The sequence below is a fragment of the Lissotriton helveticus genome, chromosome 2_1 (assembly GCF_964261635.1).
Source record: "Lissotriton helveticus chromosome 2_1, aLisHel1.1, whole genome shotgun sequence".
NCBI lineage: Eukaryota > Metazoa > Chordata > Amphibia > Caudata > Salamandridae > Lissotriton > Lissotriton helveticus.
Window position 1 is genome coordinate 1,569,204,404 of NC_136059.1, and position 20,017 is coordinate 1,569,224,420.

The 20,017-nt window shown below is 45.4% G+C and overlaps 1 protein-coding gene across 1 annotated transcript in view; it reads left to right on the forward strand.

The window, feature by feature from the left end:
- Positions 1 to 5,630: 5,630 nt before the first annotated feature.
- LOC144818788 (N-acetylneuraminate-9-phosphate synthase-like) overlaps positions 5,631 to 20,017 on the forward strand; it is a 181,310-nt gene continuing 166,923 nt past the window's right edge. The window contains exon 1 of the mRNA XM_078676539.1: positions 5,631 to 5,981. Within this exon, the coding sequence (XP_078532665.1) occupies positions 5,850 to 5,981 (132 nt within the window). The 5' untranslated portion in view covers positions 5,631 to 5,849. The remainder of the gene's footprint in view (positions 5,982 to 20,017) is intronic.

A 20,017-nucleotide genomic window follows, 5' to 3' on the forward strand; every position in this document is an offset into this window, starting at 1 on the left:
GGCCTTTAATCGCAGGGGGCCTTGCACATCTCACTCTCTTATGGAGGCCACGCTCCCACTGACTTGCTCAGAATGCGGAAGGGCGTGGGTCAGGGCCGCTTCTCCTCCTAAGCCTCCTAAGCCTACTCCAGGGGTGGCTTCAGCCCAAGTAACTAGAGGTTTCAGAGCGGGACTTGTGAACTGTAGATCATTATCCCAACACAGCACGGACATCTGGCTGCTCCTGGAGAGCCAGGCCTGGGACGTATTGTTTTTAACTGAAACTTGGTTAAATGAGCATAATATGACAGCCATCAGCTTAGCTGTACCGGCGGGCTTTTCCATGTGCATGTCGAATCGCGAGGATGGCAGGCGCGGAGGTGGGGTGGCAGTAATTTGTAAAGACTGCTTCTCCATATCTTCCGCAGCATCAGTTGCAATCCCAGGTATGGAATGCCTATACTTCTGCCTTCTCTTAAACCCCCAACTAGCCATTGCTGGGATGGTGGTTTATCGCCCCCCGGACTGTGCAGAAAGTAGCACAGCTCATCTTATAGACGCGATTACACTGAACGCGCTGAAGCATGAGCACTTCCTAGTTGTGGGTGATTTTAATGTCCACATGGATAGGGATGGCAATACAGCGGCAGAGCACCTGATGGCAGCGATGAGTGCTGTAAATTTGATGCTCCATAACAAAGGTCCCACACACAGATCTGGACACACGCTGGATTTAATTTTCTCCACACTTGAAAGCATAGTAGTGGATGACGCACTCCCAGTAGCATGGTCAGATCACTGGCTGATACCATTCACACTAGCATTAAATAGTGTAGAACCTAGAAACAGTAAACACTCTTTCATGAAGAGGCAGTGGAAAAATTTCACTCCGGTCATCATGAATCAATTCCTGTCCCATGACCCGCCTAAGCGTACCATGAATGCTAGCGTGGATGCCCAGGCACTACATAACTGGATTAGCAACATGGTAGAGACGGTAGCGCCAGCAAAAAGGGTGACAGCGCAGAGAACTTCTCCTACAGCCCCATGGTTCTCTGATGCTCTAAGAGTGGAAAAAAGAGCCTGTAAGAAACTAGAAAGACTATGGAGACTACATTACTGCCCCCTAGCAAAAATACAATTTAGAGAGGCCACCAAGCAGTTTCATAAGCATATCAGGAAAGGAAAAAAGAGCTATTATGCCTCCATGGTTCAACAGGCGGAGAATCCCAGCAAAGAAGTGTTTAAATTGGTTAAATCCTTTTTGAAGCCCCATTGCATTGAAAGGGATATCCCCCCATCTATAGCACTCTGTGATAAGATCTCGATCTACTTTGACAATAAAATACAGATGGTCTATGACTCCTTTAGCCCGCATAAACATACGGCCAGGGAGGATAGAGAGAATGGGGGTCGGTCCCCAGTCCCCTTGAGGAAATTTCAACTTATCTCACTAGATGAGTCAAGGCAAGAGATTATTCGGTGTAAGTCAGGCTCCCCAGAGGACCCTTGTCCACCTAAACTGTGGGCACCTTTAGCGGACGCTATCGCACCTATGCTCCAACATATCTGGAATACTTCCATAGATACGGGGGAATTTCCAGAGAGTTGGAAGCATGCGACGCTCCTTCCACTAAAGAAGAAGCCAAACGGGGATGCGGAGGATTTATCTAATCTCCGTCCTATCTCTCTGCTGGCAGCGCCCGGGAAAATGATGGAAAAACTAATCCATCACCAGCTGAATGCTCATGTCGAGTCTAATAACATCCTTCATGAGACTCAGTCTGGGTTTAGACCCGGCTTCAGCACAGAGACGGCGCTGATTGAGGTGGCTGATTCTCTGAGGTGGTCGTTAGATTCAGGAGACTCAGCTATGCTGATGCTCCTGGATCTCTCGGTCGCATTTGATACGGTGGATCATGTTAGAATGATCCAACGTCTGGCAGACATTGGCCTACAAGATCAGGCACTCGGTTGGATGCAGTCCTACTTGTCAAACCGAACGCAGAGGGTCACCTTAGGCACCTGTGACTCAAAGCGTAAGCTGCTGCGATGCGGGGTCCCGCAGGGATCTGCCCTCAGCCCCCTTTTGTTTAATGTTTATCTTGCCCCTCTTTTTTCCCTCATTGCCAACTGGGGAGTCACCGCAATATCTTATGCTGATGACACCCAGTTGGTTTTTCCCTATTCTGAGGTTACAGAGGCGGCTTTTGTAAACTTTAAGGGGTGCCTTCAGGATGTGGCTTCCTGGATGAATACTAACAAGCTGAAACTGAATCAGGGAAAAACGGAAGTGATCTTCTTTGGTAAAGGCAGTCACCCTCCAGCTGAGCTTTGGTGGCCGACTGAGATGGGTACTCCACCCTCCCCCTCCCAGGGGGCAAAAAATCTGGGGGTCAAGTGGGATGAAAATCTCTCCTTTGGGCCCCAGATCCATCAGGTTACAGGTTGCTGCCTGAGCAAAATGAGGAATCTCCGCCCTGTCCTGAAACTTTTGCCTGAGTCTTGCCGGAAAACGGTGATCCATGCCACCATCACTTCGAGACGGATGTATGACGTTACAACGCATACTTTTACTCCGCATACCATTACAACGCGGTATTTACAACGAATACCGTTACAACGCATAGCGCTTTGGGGTGCTGGATAGTGGTAAGTATAATTTACTATTCTAACTCCAGTCCCCGTGGACCCTAGGGAAGGTGTTGGATAGTAAATTAAACTTACCTCTTATCCTAGAGCGCCCCCCAGCGCAATGCGTTGTAATGTCATGCGTTGTAATGCCCGCGTTGTAATGGTAGTGCGGAGTAAAAGTTGCGTCGTAACGGGTGTATACCCTTCGAGACTGGATTATGCTAATGGCCTGTATAGCGGTCTCCCGAAATACTTGGTCCAAAGGCTGCAAACGGTGCAAAACGCGGCAGCCAGGCTACTTAAGCATGTTCCTTTTAAGGAGCACATCTCCCCCCATTTTCGGGCCTTACACTGGCTCCCGATTGCCAGTAGAATAAAATTTAAAACTCTTACTCTGGCTCATAGGTCCCTCCACGGCACATGTCCTAATTATTTGAGAACCCGTCTGCCTAGATATACACAGTCTCGCTGTCTTCGCTCAAATGATCAGGTGCTACTGAGTGTGCCACGAGTCAAAAGAGCTAGACTGGGCGGCCGGACCTTTTCAGCCAATGTGACCAGTCTCTGGAATTCCCTACCTCCTGAGCTGCGAAAGGCCCAATCAGAAATAAGTTTTAGGAGACAGCTTAAGTCATGGCTGTTCTCGGTGCCTCTTTAGGCTGCAGACTCCCAGCTAACTTTCTTGTTAAGCCCTCACAGCGCCGGGATGCCTCCTAGTTGAGGCAGCTGTTCGCGCTTTATAAATACTAGTATTATTATTATTAATAACTGAATAGCATATCCACTACTCAAATTACTTCATATTGCACTATACTAATTTTCAACACTAATCCTTTATGGGTTCCGGAGTAGCATGCTACTTGCCAGAAAAGCGCTTCAACATCCATCAGGGGTAACAAGTGCTACATGAATGCAAACCTTTCTTCCCCTTTTATCCCTCTGCTATCCTTCTCACTCCAAATAACTGACTAATACCCACCACTGAAATTACTTTCATATTTCACCATACTAATTCACCACTAATCCTTTATGGGCTTCCGGAGTAGCGTGCTTCAACACCCCATCAGGGGTAACAAGCACTATATAAATATAAACCTTTTTTCCTCCTCTGTCCTTCAGCTATCATTCCAAATCCAAATAACTGACTAACCTATCCACCACTTAAAATGTACTTGCCTCCTGCCGACTACAGCTCCGTTTGGCTAGAAATAGAAAAAGCCCTTTTCCTCCTGCCGACTACAGCCCCGTTTGGCTAGAAATAGAAAAAGCCCTTTTCAGGGCTCTTACTAGCTGTCACCTCCTGCCGACTGTTTGAGCCTGTAGGGCGGAGAGGACAAGGGTAGTTGCATGTTTGAGCCTGTAGGGCAGAGAGGACATGGGTAGTTGCCTGTTTGAGCCTGTAGGGCAGAGAGGACAAGGGTAGTTGCCTGTTTCAGCCTGTAGGGCAAGGGTATTTGCTTGTTTGAGCCTGTAGGGCGGAGAGGACAAGGGTAGTTGCATGTTTGAGTCTGTAGGGCAGAGAGGGCAAGGGTAGTTGCCTGTTTGAGCCTGTAGGGCAGAGAGGACAAGGGTAGTTGCCTGTTTGAGCCTGTTCGAGACTGGTTGGGACTAGGGCCAGAAATGCTGTCCTTTTTCTCATTTAGCAATACCCAAAACTCCTTTTTACTCATCCAAAAGCCTCCTTATTGCTAAGACCTAAATTTTTTTTTTTTTTTAAATCTTTCACTCTTTTATCCCTCCACTATCCTTTTCAATCGAAATTAACAGACTAACATGTTCACTTCTCAAATTCCATATTAAACTATACTAATATACTACCCAAATAACTGAATAACATATCCACTACTCAAATTACTTCATATTTTTTTTTACTATACTAATGTTCAACAGTAATCCTTTATGGGCTCCGGAGTGGCGTGCTACTCGCCAGAAAAGCGATTCAACACCCATTAGGGATAACAAGTGCTATATGAATATAGCATATACCTTCTCACTCCAAGTAACTGACTAATATCCACCACTGAAATTACTTCATATTTCACCATATTAATTCACCACTAATCCTTTGTAGGCTTCCTGAATAGCGTGCGTCAACAAGCGCTACATAAATACAAACCTTTGTCCTCCTATATCCTTCTGCTATCATTCCAAATCCAAATAACTGACTAACCTATCCACCACTTAACCCCTTGCATGCGGCGCGAATTTTTGCGCTGTGCGCCCATTTTGTAGAGTGGGCGGGATCATGACGGCCCCCAGCCGTCATCAGCACACGCCCACCGTGATGCATGACGGCCGGGGCCCGTCATCAGCATGCAAGGGGTTAAAATGTACTTGCATGTTTCACTATACTAATTAAACACTAATCCTCTATGGGTTCCGGGGTAGCGTGCTACTCGCCGAAAAAGCGCTTCGACGCCTCGTATGGGGTAGTAAGCGCAATATAAATGCAATTACAATACAATACAATATTTAAAAATATAGATGATGTTGAACTGCTTAGACTGATACGCTGCTAAATTCTTTAAAAAAACATTACTTATTATAGAGATTTTTTTATTTAAAAACTATCCAACATGAAGCTGCTTATACCGTTTTGAAGTTAGGTTCCCGATTAAATTAAATTTGCCAAAAGAGTTAAACAAAAAGTCACACATATACATTTCGAAAATGTTGAATTATTCAAACAGTGTAACTAAAATAATGTGAAAGCGCAGGATGATTTGTACAGTTGCCACGCAAGTGTTCGAGAGTAGGTGGAAGTAAACTGACACCCAGTGGTAACTGTTACAGCCTAGGGGCCCGGCGAATGAGTTTATGTGGGTGGTAGTGCCACCTCTGCTTTTCTCTTCCTCCTCATACAGTGAGTCATGCCCTCGACTCTGTCTGCCCGCCCCCTCTTTCTTCCTAACCTTGCCATTGGCTGTGCTGCCGCCGACCGGGAAGGGACGGATTCTGCAGCAAATAGAATCAATGGTTCCTAGATGGTGACACCGCCGCTAACCTCGGAGAGAGGCGTGCAGCGCAAGTCCCCGGCTTTCCTCCTCGGTGCTGGCGCTTGATTGGCTGCGGAGCGATTACGCAGCTCTGTCCCTTGTCAGGTTGCCCCGTGGGCGACACCGCCCCCTCTGCTCTCCCCCGTGGAAGATCTTTGGCTGGCAGTCACGCCCGGGACTCAGACTGCTCACGGACACTGTAGCACCAGCAACCCGCGGGCTCTACACACAGCTCCAGCCATGCCTCTGGAGTTCCAGCTGTGCCCGGGCCGTGCCATCGGCGGCGACCACCCCTGCTTCATCATTGCCGAAATTGGGCAGAACCACCAGGGGGACCTGCAGATCGCCAAGAAAATGATTAAGATGGTGAAGGTGAGGGGGTGTGGTGGGAGGGCAGGAGAGGAGAGGACTACTTGGGGACCTGGGAAGGAAATAGGAGTTCTGGGGGCGCTCTTTGGTATGGGAGGAGGAGAACACCTATAGCGCGGTAAGGTTGATGGAGCAAACTCGCATAAAATAACAAATAAATAAATGGAATTTAGGCAGAACCTGGTTTCGATGTAGAATAAGGAAGGGGAGGGATTTCGAGTAAAAGAAGCGAAGGAAAGGGGGGGGGGTCATGTTTAATGCAAGCAATGTATGTTTAATGCAAGCAATGTATGTTAGTTACCAGTCTCTGGTATTAGCCCTATAGACTGATGTGGGCATGCCCGACCCTCTGGAGATCTCTTCTGCAGCACACCCCTCTGTCGTTGCTAGAGCGCCGCCACCCACTCTGTTCTCGCCGCAGCCCACGCTCACGCCTCGCCGGTGCATCGCTGCCGCATCGAGCCTGTGCGTGGGGGCCCACGGGCTGCATCCGCACTGCAGAGGGCGAGCCAGGCTAGATCCGGCTGCAGCCACTCCTGTGTGGACACTGCCCCTATTTCGGGGCGCCTGCTGCCAGCTACTCAAATTGGACCCTTGTGCCAACGTGACGCTTGTAATAAACAATAAGTATTTTTCTTACCCCTTCTCCCCTTTACGTTTCCAGCTTTCGTCCGGTAGCGAAGGCGTGTTAAAATGCTTATGTTCGAGGAAGTCTTTATCGCCATATTATCAGAAGTAGGTTATTACACAGCCTCATCCAGGTTAGTCACTTATTTCCCAAATCATCCACATTATATATGACGCAGCTGTCATGCTTCACCCGTCACTCCCCCTAATCATCAACGACCCTCATATTTCAACACACCGTGCGGTAGGTAGAGATTCACCCCCGTCCATCGCTCAACGTATGGCCGTTACTTAACACTTCCACTGGTTCGTAAAATTGCCATTCCCCCTTGCAAACCTTGCTGTGTCTCTTCGCACGAAATCACTGACCCACCCATCCGAACCTTCACTGGTTTAGTCTTATTCTTGGTATCACAAAACTGCTTGGTTTTGTCACGTGTGTTCTTGACCCTTACCATTAACTAGGTACACATTGAACAAATCCAATAAAAGTGTAGTTTATTCCTCCATCCAGTGGAGCAGTACCGAATGTGATCCCAGCCTGCACTATAACCACGCCATGTGCAGCCCTCCACTACGGAACCCACACACATTACCAACAACTTTCCATTCCTAACATTCCGCATCCTCCAAGCCACTACAACACTCCTGTTATGCCTGAAATGCCGTGGAAGCTGTTCTTTAAGACCATGGACGTCAGCTAGGGTTTGCACATGGGTTCTCTTTCTTCTGCCCTTGTACCTGTTTTAGGGGCATGAAGGCAGTGGCAAAAACAGTGTTCTGGATTCCATGAGTCTAGGGTGACCAACTGGCATTGGCGCAAATTCAGGACGGTGAGTGTAAAAATTCAGGACAAAGGGTCAAAATTCAGGACACAAATTCAGGACAGGAGGTCAAAATTCAGGACAAAACTTCCGGACAATTGGATAAGTTTTATAGACACATCAGAGGTCACGCAATAATATATAAGTAAGCCCAGCCATATCCAAACATATTCAACCAGTTGCAAACCTATCCATCATGTATCTTTCCATCTATCATTTCACTCATCCATCCCTTCATTCATCCTTTCACTCATCCATCCATCCACCCTTTCACCCTATCCATCTGTACACTCATCCATCCACTCTTCTACCCGTCCATCCATTCACTCATCCATGCAGCCATTTACCCTTTCACCCATCCACCCATCCAGCCATCCTTTTACTCACTCATCCACCCAGTCACTCATCCTTCCACCCATCCACCCTTTCAGTCATCCATCATCCTCCCTTTCTCTCTCCATCGACCCTTTCACTTAGCAATCCTTCCTTCCATCCACCCACCCACCCATCCATCTACTCATCCACTCATGAATCCATCCATTGACCCTATCACTCATCCATCCTTTCTCTCATCCATTTATCCTTTCACTCCTTCACTCATCTATTTGTCCCTTTGTCCATCTACCCTCCCTTTCACTCACTCATCCTTCTTTACATCCACCCTTTCACTCATCCGTTCATCCATTCACCCTTGCACTTATCAGTTCATCAATCCATCCATCATTTCACTCATCCATCCACCCACTCACTCATCATCCACCTTTTCACTCATCCATCCTTTCACTCACCCATCCACCCTTTTACCCATCCAGCTACCCTTCTACCCATACATCCAGCTATTACCTTTTCTCTCTTCCATCCTTCCACTCACTCATCAATCCATCCACCCTCTCATTATCCATCTATTCAATCTTTCATTCATCCATTCACCCTTTCACTAATGCATCCAGCCACAGCCATCCCTTCACTTGCTCACTCGCCCACCTTTTCATATTAATTTTGAGCTGAGTCTTTTTGAGAAGAGGCCCATCAAGAACGTCACCCTCGCTGCAGGAGCCATTGCAGGACTGGGACAGAAGCCACCCAGGGCAGAAACAGGATCCACCACAGGGGGGGACAGGAGCCATCACAGGCGGGGGGGGGGACTGGAGTCACCACATGGGGGATAGGAGCCATCACTGGGGGGGGGAACAGGATCCACCAGGGTGGGCACAGGAGTAGGCATGCAGTATTCTAGGATAATCTTGGTCTCTTCCAGGGTGGGGTAGGGCTCTTCACCCCCTCCTGGACAAGACAAAAAAAAGACAGGCTGTCTTTCCAAATTGTTAGTTTTGCCATCCCTTACTGTGATGTACAGTACTTAAAGGAGATACTCCGAGAGAACTGATTTAACGGATTGTCCTCCATACTTTGTTAATCAGTGTGAGTGTGATTGTGCCACTTTTTATTTTATTACATTTCAGACTGCATGTTTGAAGAACCTAGGTTTGTTTGAACCACGTGCTGCCTCGGTGTAATCAGGGCCGGTTCTAGGATGTTTGGGGCCCTGGGCAGAAAGGGAATGTGTGAGGCCCCTCTAAATTGCAGAGCCATGACGCATTCATGGCTGTTTGCATCTGAATAGATGCCCCTGCTCCTGAAGCTGCAGCCCCTCCCTCTGTCACCTTTAAGTACCTCTTAACAGCTCATCAAGGGCTGGAGGTGTGAGGGATGCTCCCCGCTGTGACACTCCAATGCTGCTGGGTATCTGAGCTTTGGTACTGCATCGGCATTAAGAAGGGAGGTGGGTGGAAGCTGTGCAGGCTTTAGGGTGGTCCGACCAGTGCCTGGTTAAAATTACGGACAAATGGCGTCCGTTAAAGAATCCTTCACGGACAACGGACAGACGGCCGAAATTACGGACTGTCCGTGAAATTTACAGACGGTTGGTCATCCTACATGAGTCACATTTGATTGACATTCCGTGTCCTTGCTCAAGTCTTTGTAGAACATAACAGAAAGTTGAGGGGCCAAGGGCATCCCAAGGGATCAACCCCGTCCTGTTTTTGGTGGACAAAATGATTGTTAAATCAAATACATGGATATTGTCCACTCGTTTTGGAAGAGAAGTGCATATATTCGTATGAAAAGATAAGATTTTCATCCTATAGATAACACCCCATTTTCCATAACCTCAAAAATAGTTTCCGCACAGGCGTGACTTATGGACAGGAAATAGCTGTAAATAATTTTAACAAGCATTGGCATAGCCAATAGGTCTCGCCTTTGGGACCTTTTAATTGTTTAGCCAGAGCTAGAATGGCTCTAGGCTCCACCTAAAAAGCCAGTTCATCAGTGAGACACGTATGGCGCAGCCAAACAAACCCACGTATAGGAGTTGGCAGAAAAATGCCACAGGGCGAGTTTTAAGGTAAAAGACACAGTAGAAGGTATTTTAAACTATGAAGGATAGCGTGAGCAGGTTTATTTGAAATGAATACTAAAAGATTAAGTTCTACTGCGCAGTTTCGTTCAATGGGAGCGAAAGATACAGTTTTACTACATGCCTATTTAATTGATAAAACACAGCGTTCCTGATACTCCGGGGCAGGGCTATAAGCGGGTCTGGTCCTGCCAATGCTCAGTAACCGGCAGTTTTTAAAAGTAGGTGCGGAGACGGGTTCTCTATTTTTGCCCTCACCCTCAGGATGAAAAATAAATAAATAACTTGCCTGTAGTAGTACCACTATGCACTTGGTGCCTCGGCCACGGAGAGCAGCTGGCCCTTGCAGACCTCCCGCTGCACCACACAGGCCGACACATTGTACAGCTGCTGCCACAGAGGCTTCACTTTCACCAAGCGTGTGCGTCCATTGCCGCCACAAGCTGTGAGACAACTGACAGCGGGAAGGCGCGGGAACAAAGGGAACAGGAAAACAGACAACGGGAAGGGGCGGGAGGATGGCAAACACAACCAACGGGAGGGGGGGGGGGGCGGCAACAGGAAACTAAAAAGCAAGAGATACTGTTCTCCCTACTGTTGGTGATCCTGACACGCTACCCTTGCGCGCATCCTCCATGTTTATATTGCACATTCAATAAAGCATTCCAGTTTGAAGTTGCATGCGCTGCACTCGCGCAACTCAAATACACTCTCTTACCACACGCTGGACTCGCACGTATGTTTTATGTGCATTTATCGCGCGTTCACTAAATTAAACTAAGCTGCTGCACTCGTGTATAAATTATTGTATGCGTCGTACTACATCTAAAAGAAGCATTTTTAACAAACAATACAAAGACTTACTCCACAGGTCTAAGAATAAAAACAAGGATGCAAACTTTCACGAAAGTGAACGCTAAAAAGACAAGTGGCAGCAAAAGTGAAAGCAGCTGCAGCGGGAGTGGTGCACACGTGCTCCGCTCAACCTAACAAGCAAAAGCAAATGGAAGCAAATTGTGGGGGCCTGAAGGAGGAGGGGGTGTGAGGGATGAGGGAACACGGCCTGGGGGAAGCTGGCTGGGGAGAGAATGCAGAGCGCACGCTGGGCAAAGCCCTTTGATGTGCTGTGAGCGGCCGGGAATGAATGATTAGGGGAGGAGAAGCGGGAAAGTGAAAGTACGGCGGGCCTGCGGCCGGCCATGAATAATTAGGGGAGGAGAAGCCCTGGCCCTGAATGCGCGTGCATGTTTGCTCACGTGGTTCACATGAACTGCATGAAAACGCCAGCAAAAAGCTGGTGGTTTCATGATGTTTTCGCCACTTGAATTCTCGCTCCGCTCGATGCGCATGCGCGCATCGATAGGTCGCGAGACCTAAAAATCATGATGACTGTAAATAGAATTGTATGGAGATTGGGACGTTTTTTATTGTATGTGCTTTTATGAATTTTATGAAATTCGAATAAAGGTCTTTTGAATTGAATAGTTGTAATTCATATTTTTAATTCAATGCCCTTCATAACTTATGATAGGTGACGGATTGTGACATCTTCATTTGTGACCCATAAAAAATGTGTAGAGATTTTATTTTTTAAGATAAAAAACTTTCAAGATTACACCTGCCACTTCTTAAGATGTCTTACTAACCCCTTTACTGCTGGGATTCCTGTAGACCTTCGAGATAGAAGTGTTCAAGACATAATAAACCAAACCCCACAATAGTCTTTAAATTGGCCCTGTTACTCGAAGTCCATATTTCAAACTTTTTACAGTGACTCCCCTGGAGACTAATCTTTCAGTTTCTGTGATGGTTAACCTTCACAGCCGTCCTGAATTCCCTCGAGCCAAGAACAACCTTTAATGGTTCAGCAGACTGCCTAATATCCAGTTGTTTGATACTGTAATCATTGTACTTTGCTTCAAGCATTCGGATGTCTGTGGGGTTTGTTTGGCACTGTATAAGTGATTGGTGATTTAGGCTTAAATAAAACTATTCTTCTAAGGCTTAAACATAGCCATCGATTTTCCAGGTTCCATGCCTTTCCAAACAATTTCAGTGATACCAAGGGTTAACCTGCCCTAAACCCCTCAACACCCCTGTATTTGCTGCTGAGGGACTAGTTAGGGTGTATATACCCTATGTGAATGGCATACTGCATAGAAACTGAAGAGGGCATGCATACTAGAGGAACTTTCCGGCAGTCTGGGCCAACTGTTGGATTTAGTTGCATGTAAGAGGGCATAGCTTGGGCAATATTAACCAATACTTTTGAGTATGGTGGAGAGCTTTTCCTCCGTCTGTCACACTGGCGGAGGGAAATATATACAATGACTTTTAGCAAATCAAAACAAAGGGGTGTGTTGGAAGAGAGAGCATTGGACATTCCAAATGCGTTTAAAGACTTATGAGTACCATGGGAAGGACTGGAGAAAGTTGGCTAGCAGGTTATTCTGAGGGGTATCTGGATGGACATCCGAGCGTATTAGCTGTGTATGGTTACATTGACATGTCAATGTAAATGAATGTACTTCCAAGTACTGTTGTTTCTCAGTCTGTAATAGGACATGAATCAGTTAGAAACTGATATTTCTTCAGGATTGGTATTCCAGTAATACATGTCTAAGCAGCCTGTTAGTGGGCTACCGTGTGGGACCGATGATTTTAGATTGTCCCTTCAGGCATTAGACATGACCCCTTTTGACTAAAAAGCAGGCTGCAGTGTGGCACTTCGACTAGGTTAGCAAATTCCTTAATCCTGAACTGCAATATCATTAGAATGCCCGAAAGAGCCTTAAATAAGGAAGGCAAAATATAGGGAAGTAAATTTATATAGTCTGGGTTTTTTTGTCCAACACGTGCAAATTGGAGAAACAATCTGTTTCTAATTAATAGCAAAAAAAGGAACACCACAGCGGACCAAGCGCTTAGCACCTCTACTTCAACAGTCCCATAAAGTGTTCAATGTCATGTGCTGTTAAACCTCCAAGACCTGCTGTGGTTCGGTCTCACTGGATTCCCAGATAAAGCTTGAAAAAAAGGCATAGAGGCAGCACCATTTATGAAGTAATTCACAAAGGCAAAGTAGTCTGAAAATGTGTTCTTTTTTTATTGATCTTTTTGTTTTAGGGGTGCACAGGACAGCCAACGTGTTTCGCTCCACACCTTGGGAGCTTCGTCAGGGCGGAGTCAATTGATATTACACAGACAGTAGTATACTGGTCCAGGCCAGACAGGCAATATAAGGCTTAGTCAGAGTCGAAATAGACATACAGTGAACAAAGTCAAGAAAGTGGCACGAAAATATGTGCAGGAACTGAGCGCAGTAAGGACCAATTAGCGTTGAATAAGGTTCCAAGGCAATTAGAATGTATTGAAGCAACATAAATATGGGGTTCTTGAAGTGAATATTGTAGAGACAAGGTCTGTCTTGAAACAACTTGGCAGACCTTAATAAGCTGCCAAGTCCACTTGTTCTCAAAGCGAGTATTGTACACAATGAGTCCCCCGTGTCAACCGTTTTCCTATTTCTAAATAATGTTTCAGACTTAAATTTAATTTAATTCACCAAGTAATTCCACTATTTGATGTGTCAAAGCCATGTCTCATATAATTGGCCAAAAAGGATTAATTATCTGAACTAAATCGCATATGTGTTTCGGGGTTTACTCCTTCTTCCAGGGGAACAGCCACTGTTTTCAACACGTTCTACAAGAATTGAAAAAATGTTCAGAGCACCACAAAATAAAGACATTATCAAGGTCCGTGGCTCTAGTGGGTCCTTTCAATTGTGTTCAGCAGCATGCCACAAAAAGTACATAGAGACAAAAGTATGGTTCCACATTGTTTATTGTCAATGTCCAATTAAGCAACAGCCGACACGTGTTTCGTCGTAAGATGACTTTTTTAAGGCTTATGATAGATAGTTATGAGGAATCATCAAAGCGCAGTATACGGTGTGTTCCTTAGTGGTAGGCCCACAGTCAAAGTGTGTCGTAGGTGAACACAAGTTTAAAAAACATAAGCATCTGATCTCCGAGGAAGAGTATGAAATGTACAACCAGGACCTTGATAAGTTGCTAGCACTTGGAGTCGGCAGGAATACGTCCGCCTCAATGTGCGGTTGTCCATGCGTTCTACAAGATTAACAACCTAACTTTCATTACGTCTCATTAAAATCAAACATTTAGAAAATAATTCATACAAGAATCAGAATCTTTAGCTACCAGAATATAAATCTGAAAACTCATAAGCAGCTTTTGTGTGCCACATTATGTTCTTCTATTTCCAAGCATCCGAATTCTTGAACTTCTTTTCCTTTGCTTCAAGCACGAAGGTATAGCATAATGGAAATTCCTACTGCTTAGAATGCAACATTTTTTGAATGCTTTCCTATTAAGTTTATACATTGAGACATATTTGGAGTGCTTCCCGCAGGATTTTATGTTTCAAAATATTATTTGCATACTTTGGCTTGTGTCTGTCCAATATCCTTTCATAGGTGAATTATATCGCATTGTCACCAGGGCTGTTGTTTTCTTTATCCAAACTAATGTAGTTCATCAAACCCCAAGGTAAGATCTTTGATGGCAACTAGTTAATTCAAACTAATTCTCGTTGTAGCAGTTTCATATTCATATTGTCCCCACATCAGAGGCGCAACTAGATTCAAATTTCGTGGGGGGGCCTAATTCTTCCAGCAGGGGATCTAAGAAGGGGTGAAAACACAACAAAGCCTCGTTAGCAAGTAAATCGTCTTTTAAAGACCTGTGAAGTACTCTGGTGCGGCTGCAATGAGACGGGCGCCAGCCTGGGAAGCTTTCTCAGCCCGGGCTGACACCATACACGATGAGGGACGCTGAAGCCCTTTGAGCCCAATGGGCGTTGCGCGCCTGCCCCACGTACGCCTGGTTCTGTTTGTTCACAGATCTGATGTAGGATGCGCTATCTGCCAATGTTCAATCTATGTGTCAAGCAAGATTTGATTTTATGGTGGAGCTGTGGATCAGTGACTTCTTTGTCTTAAATTTTCTTGCAGTTTGTCCGACATAGCATTTGGAGCAGGGGGACTCTATTAGGTATGATACATACGTAGATTCACAAGTTGCATACATTCGAGTTGGAATAGGCTGACCTATTAACAGGCATTGAATGTTTGGCCCATTTTAACATACCGTGACAGTGGACACAGTTTGAAATAAGGTGTTTTCCTTATCTTTTTACTCATTGCCTGTGTTTTTCCCAATGCAGCTCTGCTTTTATCAGTTAGTCTTTCAAACTGCGCCCTCTAGTATAGCATGTAAGTGAACTTTTTTTCACATTATCTTGTCATGCGTGATCCTATTGACACATTTTCCACTATTTATGTACAATTCTTCTTTTTTTTTTTATTGGAGTATGCAGAGTAGGGTAGGGCTAGCTTTAGTTTATGGCCTTAGATTTTTTTTGTCTTGATTTAAATGCCTTTTGATTGTCAGCTTTGAAATAAGCTGTTGTGCCTCATTTACTGTTTATTCACCGTAACATCTTTATGCAAATTTCTTATTACCTCGCACATAGAAATCTGGATTGGATATAGTCCTTTATTTTCTTCATATCGGACTGCTTAGCAAATACGCTTTCAGAGATTTGGGGTACAACCTCTGTGTCGTTAATATTTTCTAAGTACAACCACGACCAATCCCTTTTCATGTCACTGTCTTTATTTCTCTTCTTGGTACCTTTTGAGGTGTTCTCCACATGCATAGTCCTCTTCTATCAGTTCTTGGTCCCTGTAGGCTTACTCAGGTTCTGTGTTTTACCAGAACCTACTGCCTCTCAACCTATAGGTTCCGTGGTCATCTTGCGTCTTTGAGGCGTACCATCTTCTCCATAAGGCCTTCGCCACTAGTAGCATGCATTTTTTCACAACTGTGTTTATGTACAGCCATATTTTGCTGTATCATCACCAGCCTTGCTTTTGTCTGCTTGGCCTCAACCTCTATCCAAAAGTCAGTTACTTTTTTCTCTAATTGGTCCACTCCGGTTTCAAAGGCTGCTAGCCACATATCACCTTTGTTGGATTTCTCCTGTATTTTCTCCTCAGAGGTTAGAGGGGCCATCTATCCTTTCAGTTTTCCCCTCTTAATCGGCTTGTCCTTCTACACCGGTTAGGAGCCTCTTTTAAAAAAAAAAAAAAAAATTCTGAGGTTGGAGGTGCTCCTCTAATCTATTTCAGTATGCACATCAGGTCCCCCCTGAGTTGATCCTTATGCGTCATCCCCATGTCTTTAATATTCAGCAGGATTTCACCGATATTGTACGCTTCCACGCAGTGCATTCTAGAACACTGCTGCAGTGTGTTCTCTAGGACCAGATTGGGAACTTCTCTAAGCATCAGGCCCTCTTTCGATGAATGTGCAGGTACCGCTAAAATCTTACACCCGAAAGACACTTCAATAGCACGCCTATGGGTGGGTGGATCAGGGACGGTGTTAATACGCAATTTCATGAAGCAATGGGTTCCAAGAGAAGGTGCAAATTGGACTAGCAAAAATAGTCAATTAAGAAAAGAGTGACTCAATAAGTGAGTTCTCTGTCGGAATAAATAACACAAAAGGATTTTATTACAAAAATTGAAAGTACAATACAGAACAGTAAAATGTAGAAACTGTGAGGCTATATACAAAATTATTTGCCATAAAGGCTATCTGTTCAAAAATATGAGAACATCTGAGGCAATGCTATGTTCTAATTGTGCAGCAAAATCAGTCCGAAATCGAACAGCAGCCATGTTAGAATCCAACAAATTTGAGGTTTTGTATAGGAATTATTCTCATAGAACAGTATCGAATGGGCAGACTCATGATAGTGTGAGTAAAAGAATACTTTTTCAGCAAATCGGGACAGAATTTTAGAGCGTCATACAGTGGTACGGCTGTAAGGCTACCCACCACTGAATCTTTGTTCACTCTCCTCTGACATAATGTTATATAGCGATGTCAGAACAAGTTGGTTACAAAAACAGTGACCCATTATGAATGCATGTAAATGCTGCATGCAAGCAGAAGGACCTTGAAGAAAGATACAGTGCTGAACCCATGCTTGAGAGCTTTCTTTAAGAACAGTGTCTGTAGAAAATAAACCTAACTTTGACTGTGTGCAACAGAAATAACAAGCAGTGAATGTGACATCCATTTTACTTATGATGGCTTTGAGGCCTAGTTAGCATTAACCAAGAAAATTAACTTGGAACAGATAGCTTCAAGGGCAACAGCATCATATAATTGTACACGTGAATTTCAGTGTACTCATATTCCTACATGTTGTTAATAATTCACAAATAATATAAAATCCACAAAAAAACTAGGGCAAATGTCACTAGTGGCCTTGTGGCATAAGACCCTTCACCCACCTCTAGAGTAAGGATGGATAAGTATGTATGTGTCCTGTCAAAAAGTGTGATGGCTCTCTCTCGCTGCAAGCCTCAAAAACCAAGCCTCTGCTCCGTTTAAAGCGGGACCCTTAAAGATGCCAAATTCAGCAGTAGCCACTTGTCTTCACAAGTACTGCTCTTCCCTACTTGCAATTGATTTGCCCGGTTCCCTGAAGGATGTCGGCAGCGATCTTTTTTAGTATACATACGAGTCTATAATAAGTTTAGGCCAATTCTAGATTGGGCTGCAGATAGCATAGTTACTTCTGTCTTCTTCATGTTCTCTTGAGCAACGGTGGTGGGTTACTACCATCAGTCATGGGGCAATGGGTGGATGGACTATCACAGGAACATTTCCAGCAAATTCATCAGTCGTATAATTCAGTTGATCCTGCAACATACTGCACATGTTCTGCTAGAATAGATAATACAGATCTCGGCCTAGGAGGCTTAGTCTGCCATCAGCCAGTCATAACCGGAGCTACTGTTAGTCCACATCCACTGTATTTCAAAATAGATAGGAAAGGAGCAGCTGACTTTAGGGAGCATGCAGCATCTTGCCTTGTTCGACCCCAGTGCAGTTAGTCAGCATCTAGTAGCAATCCGTGTTTTAACATAGGTGGTCTGCTTTGCACATACCTGGCTGCCTCCAATTAGCCTCTCTGCTCTCTGTACTGCATAAGTGGAAGCTATGGAGCAGCCCATCACCGGATCCAGCCACACGTGTCGCTGGTTAAAATAACCCCAAGCCCCTCAACCTCCTATGTCACTGGTTCCTCACCCACAGCTGGCATATACCATCAGAATACTAACCCAGGACAGGAACTGTAGAGTGCAGAGAGAAGCAACCTAATGCCATGAGCTGCCAGCCATGCCCCCCATCACCATAGAAGGATTACTTTCTAAATATGTCCACTACCGAAATTAGTCCACAGATGCAAATCACATCACCTAGTTAACCGTAGGGACTACTCTCCTCCTTTAAAAAAGGTATAAGTCTATAATAAAAGAATACATCTGAATTGCTTTGACAAATGGAAATCTATGAAGCTGTAAAATTCAGAGATGCATGGGGTGTTGAGTTAAGTCTTTATATACTGTGGAATGACCCTATGCGCCACAATCTGACTGTGAAAGCACAGTCCTTCTTTTTAAGCATTCTCTTCTTGTCCCAAATACACTATCATTTTTCTAACATTTTCATTCATTGAAAGACTCTGCTCCAATACCTGATTTTTCCACTCCTCTAGTGGCATTCAGTCTTTCCCCAAAGCTGACCTTTTATAACCAATTGTTACAACTCCCAATACTTTATTTTTTGTGTTGTTTATATAACATGGGCCTTGCCATAGCTGCCAAAGTTTTAGATCGTGTTACATTTCCATACTTTCAGTGCAATTATGAGTGACATTTTAACGACTATGAGTGACACTTTCTTGCGAGCAAAAGCAAGCAATGAAGGCAAGGAAAACACAGAAATATCACAAATTAAACCAATTTGAGCAAGGAGACAGTGTCACCTCAGAGTAACTGTCTTGTAATGTGTCACACGCTGTACGAACAGCACACACCGACTGCAGGCAGCTGCCTGATTGTGCTGCCAAGGAATTTGTTAATTGACACAGTCTGCCGCGAGTGGCTTAGTGCACTGCACACTGTCTCACTGCTTACTTCAACGTTGCTGCAGCGTGTTTGCGATGCTCAGGCCCCAAGCCACTGCAGCAATTGAGGGTTTGCCTCCTGAGTAGCCCTGACTCCTCCTCAGAAAGTGGCCGAGTCCTGGTCGCTACAACATTCAGATGGCCTTCCATGGCAATTGAATTAGCTGGGGGTCATATACTGCAGCTGAAGCATTGGCGTAACAAAGCTCGAGGGGCCCCCCTGCATGCCACGTGGAGGGGCCGCTCCCAGACTCAATCAGGAGATCTCCAGCCAGAGTACTGTGCTGAGGGGGCCTCATAGAGCTTGGGGCTCTCCGCACCGCGGGGGGCCTATGTTATGCCACTGAGCTGAGCAGCCAAGCTGACAGTTGAGCTATGACGCCACGGCAGCTGGTACAAGTACTCCGGCAGCGAGGTGAGCTCCATGATTGACACAGACCTGTAGCCACCCTGGAACCAACCCTCCCACAATAAACTTGCTCGGCAGCAGGACATGACGTCCCCATGGCGCCAGAGACTGTTGTATCACACAACTGGCTGACTGGGATGTGTTGTATATCTCGGTAGTATCCGTTGGGCACTATCTCTACGTAACATCAGGCTGAAAGCCGCGCTGCGTGAATCAAACTAGTTCTGATACATTGCAGCAGCATCCAGCGGCCTCAGTTGCCAGCTGAGCGGCAGGAGCAGCACGTGCCACCAGCTGCCAGTCCAGTAACAGTTTAATGTAGGCAGCGCTAATGGCGTCGGGGCGCCATGCATTATGCAGGACAATGCATTTCAGTGCGGTGATGTGGAGCAGCACACTGAAATGCGTTAGTCTAAAGCTTGATGCATGGTAGTTGGCAGGATTGCCTAGCTTGTGGCATCATACATACTTACACTGGCGGGCAGTATTCTACGACGCATTTGGGGTTATGATGGTGGATATTTCATGGATATTGGGACAATTACGTATTTACACTTGGGCACTTCGTGGCCTATATAGGTGGAGCTCTCACTGATACATGTTTTCTCAACCACTTTCCCGTGGCGAGGTATACAATATATCTTCCATCAACTCTTCACAATTGTTCCAAGTTTCTTGTTAATTA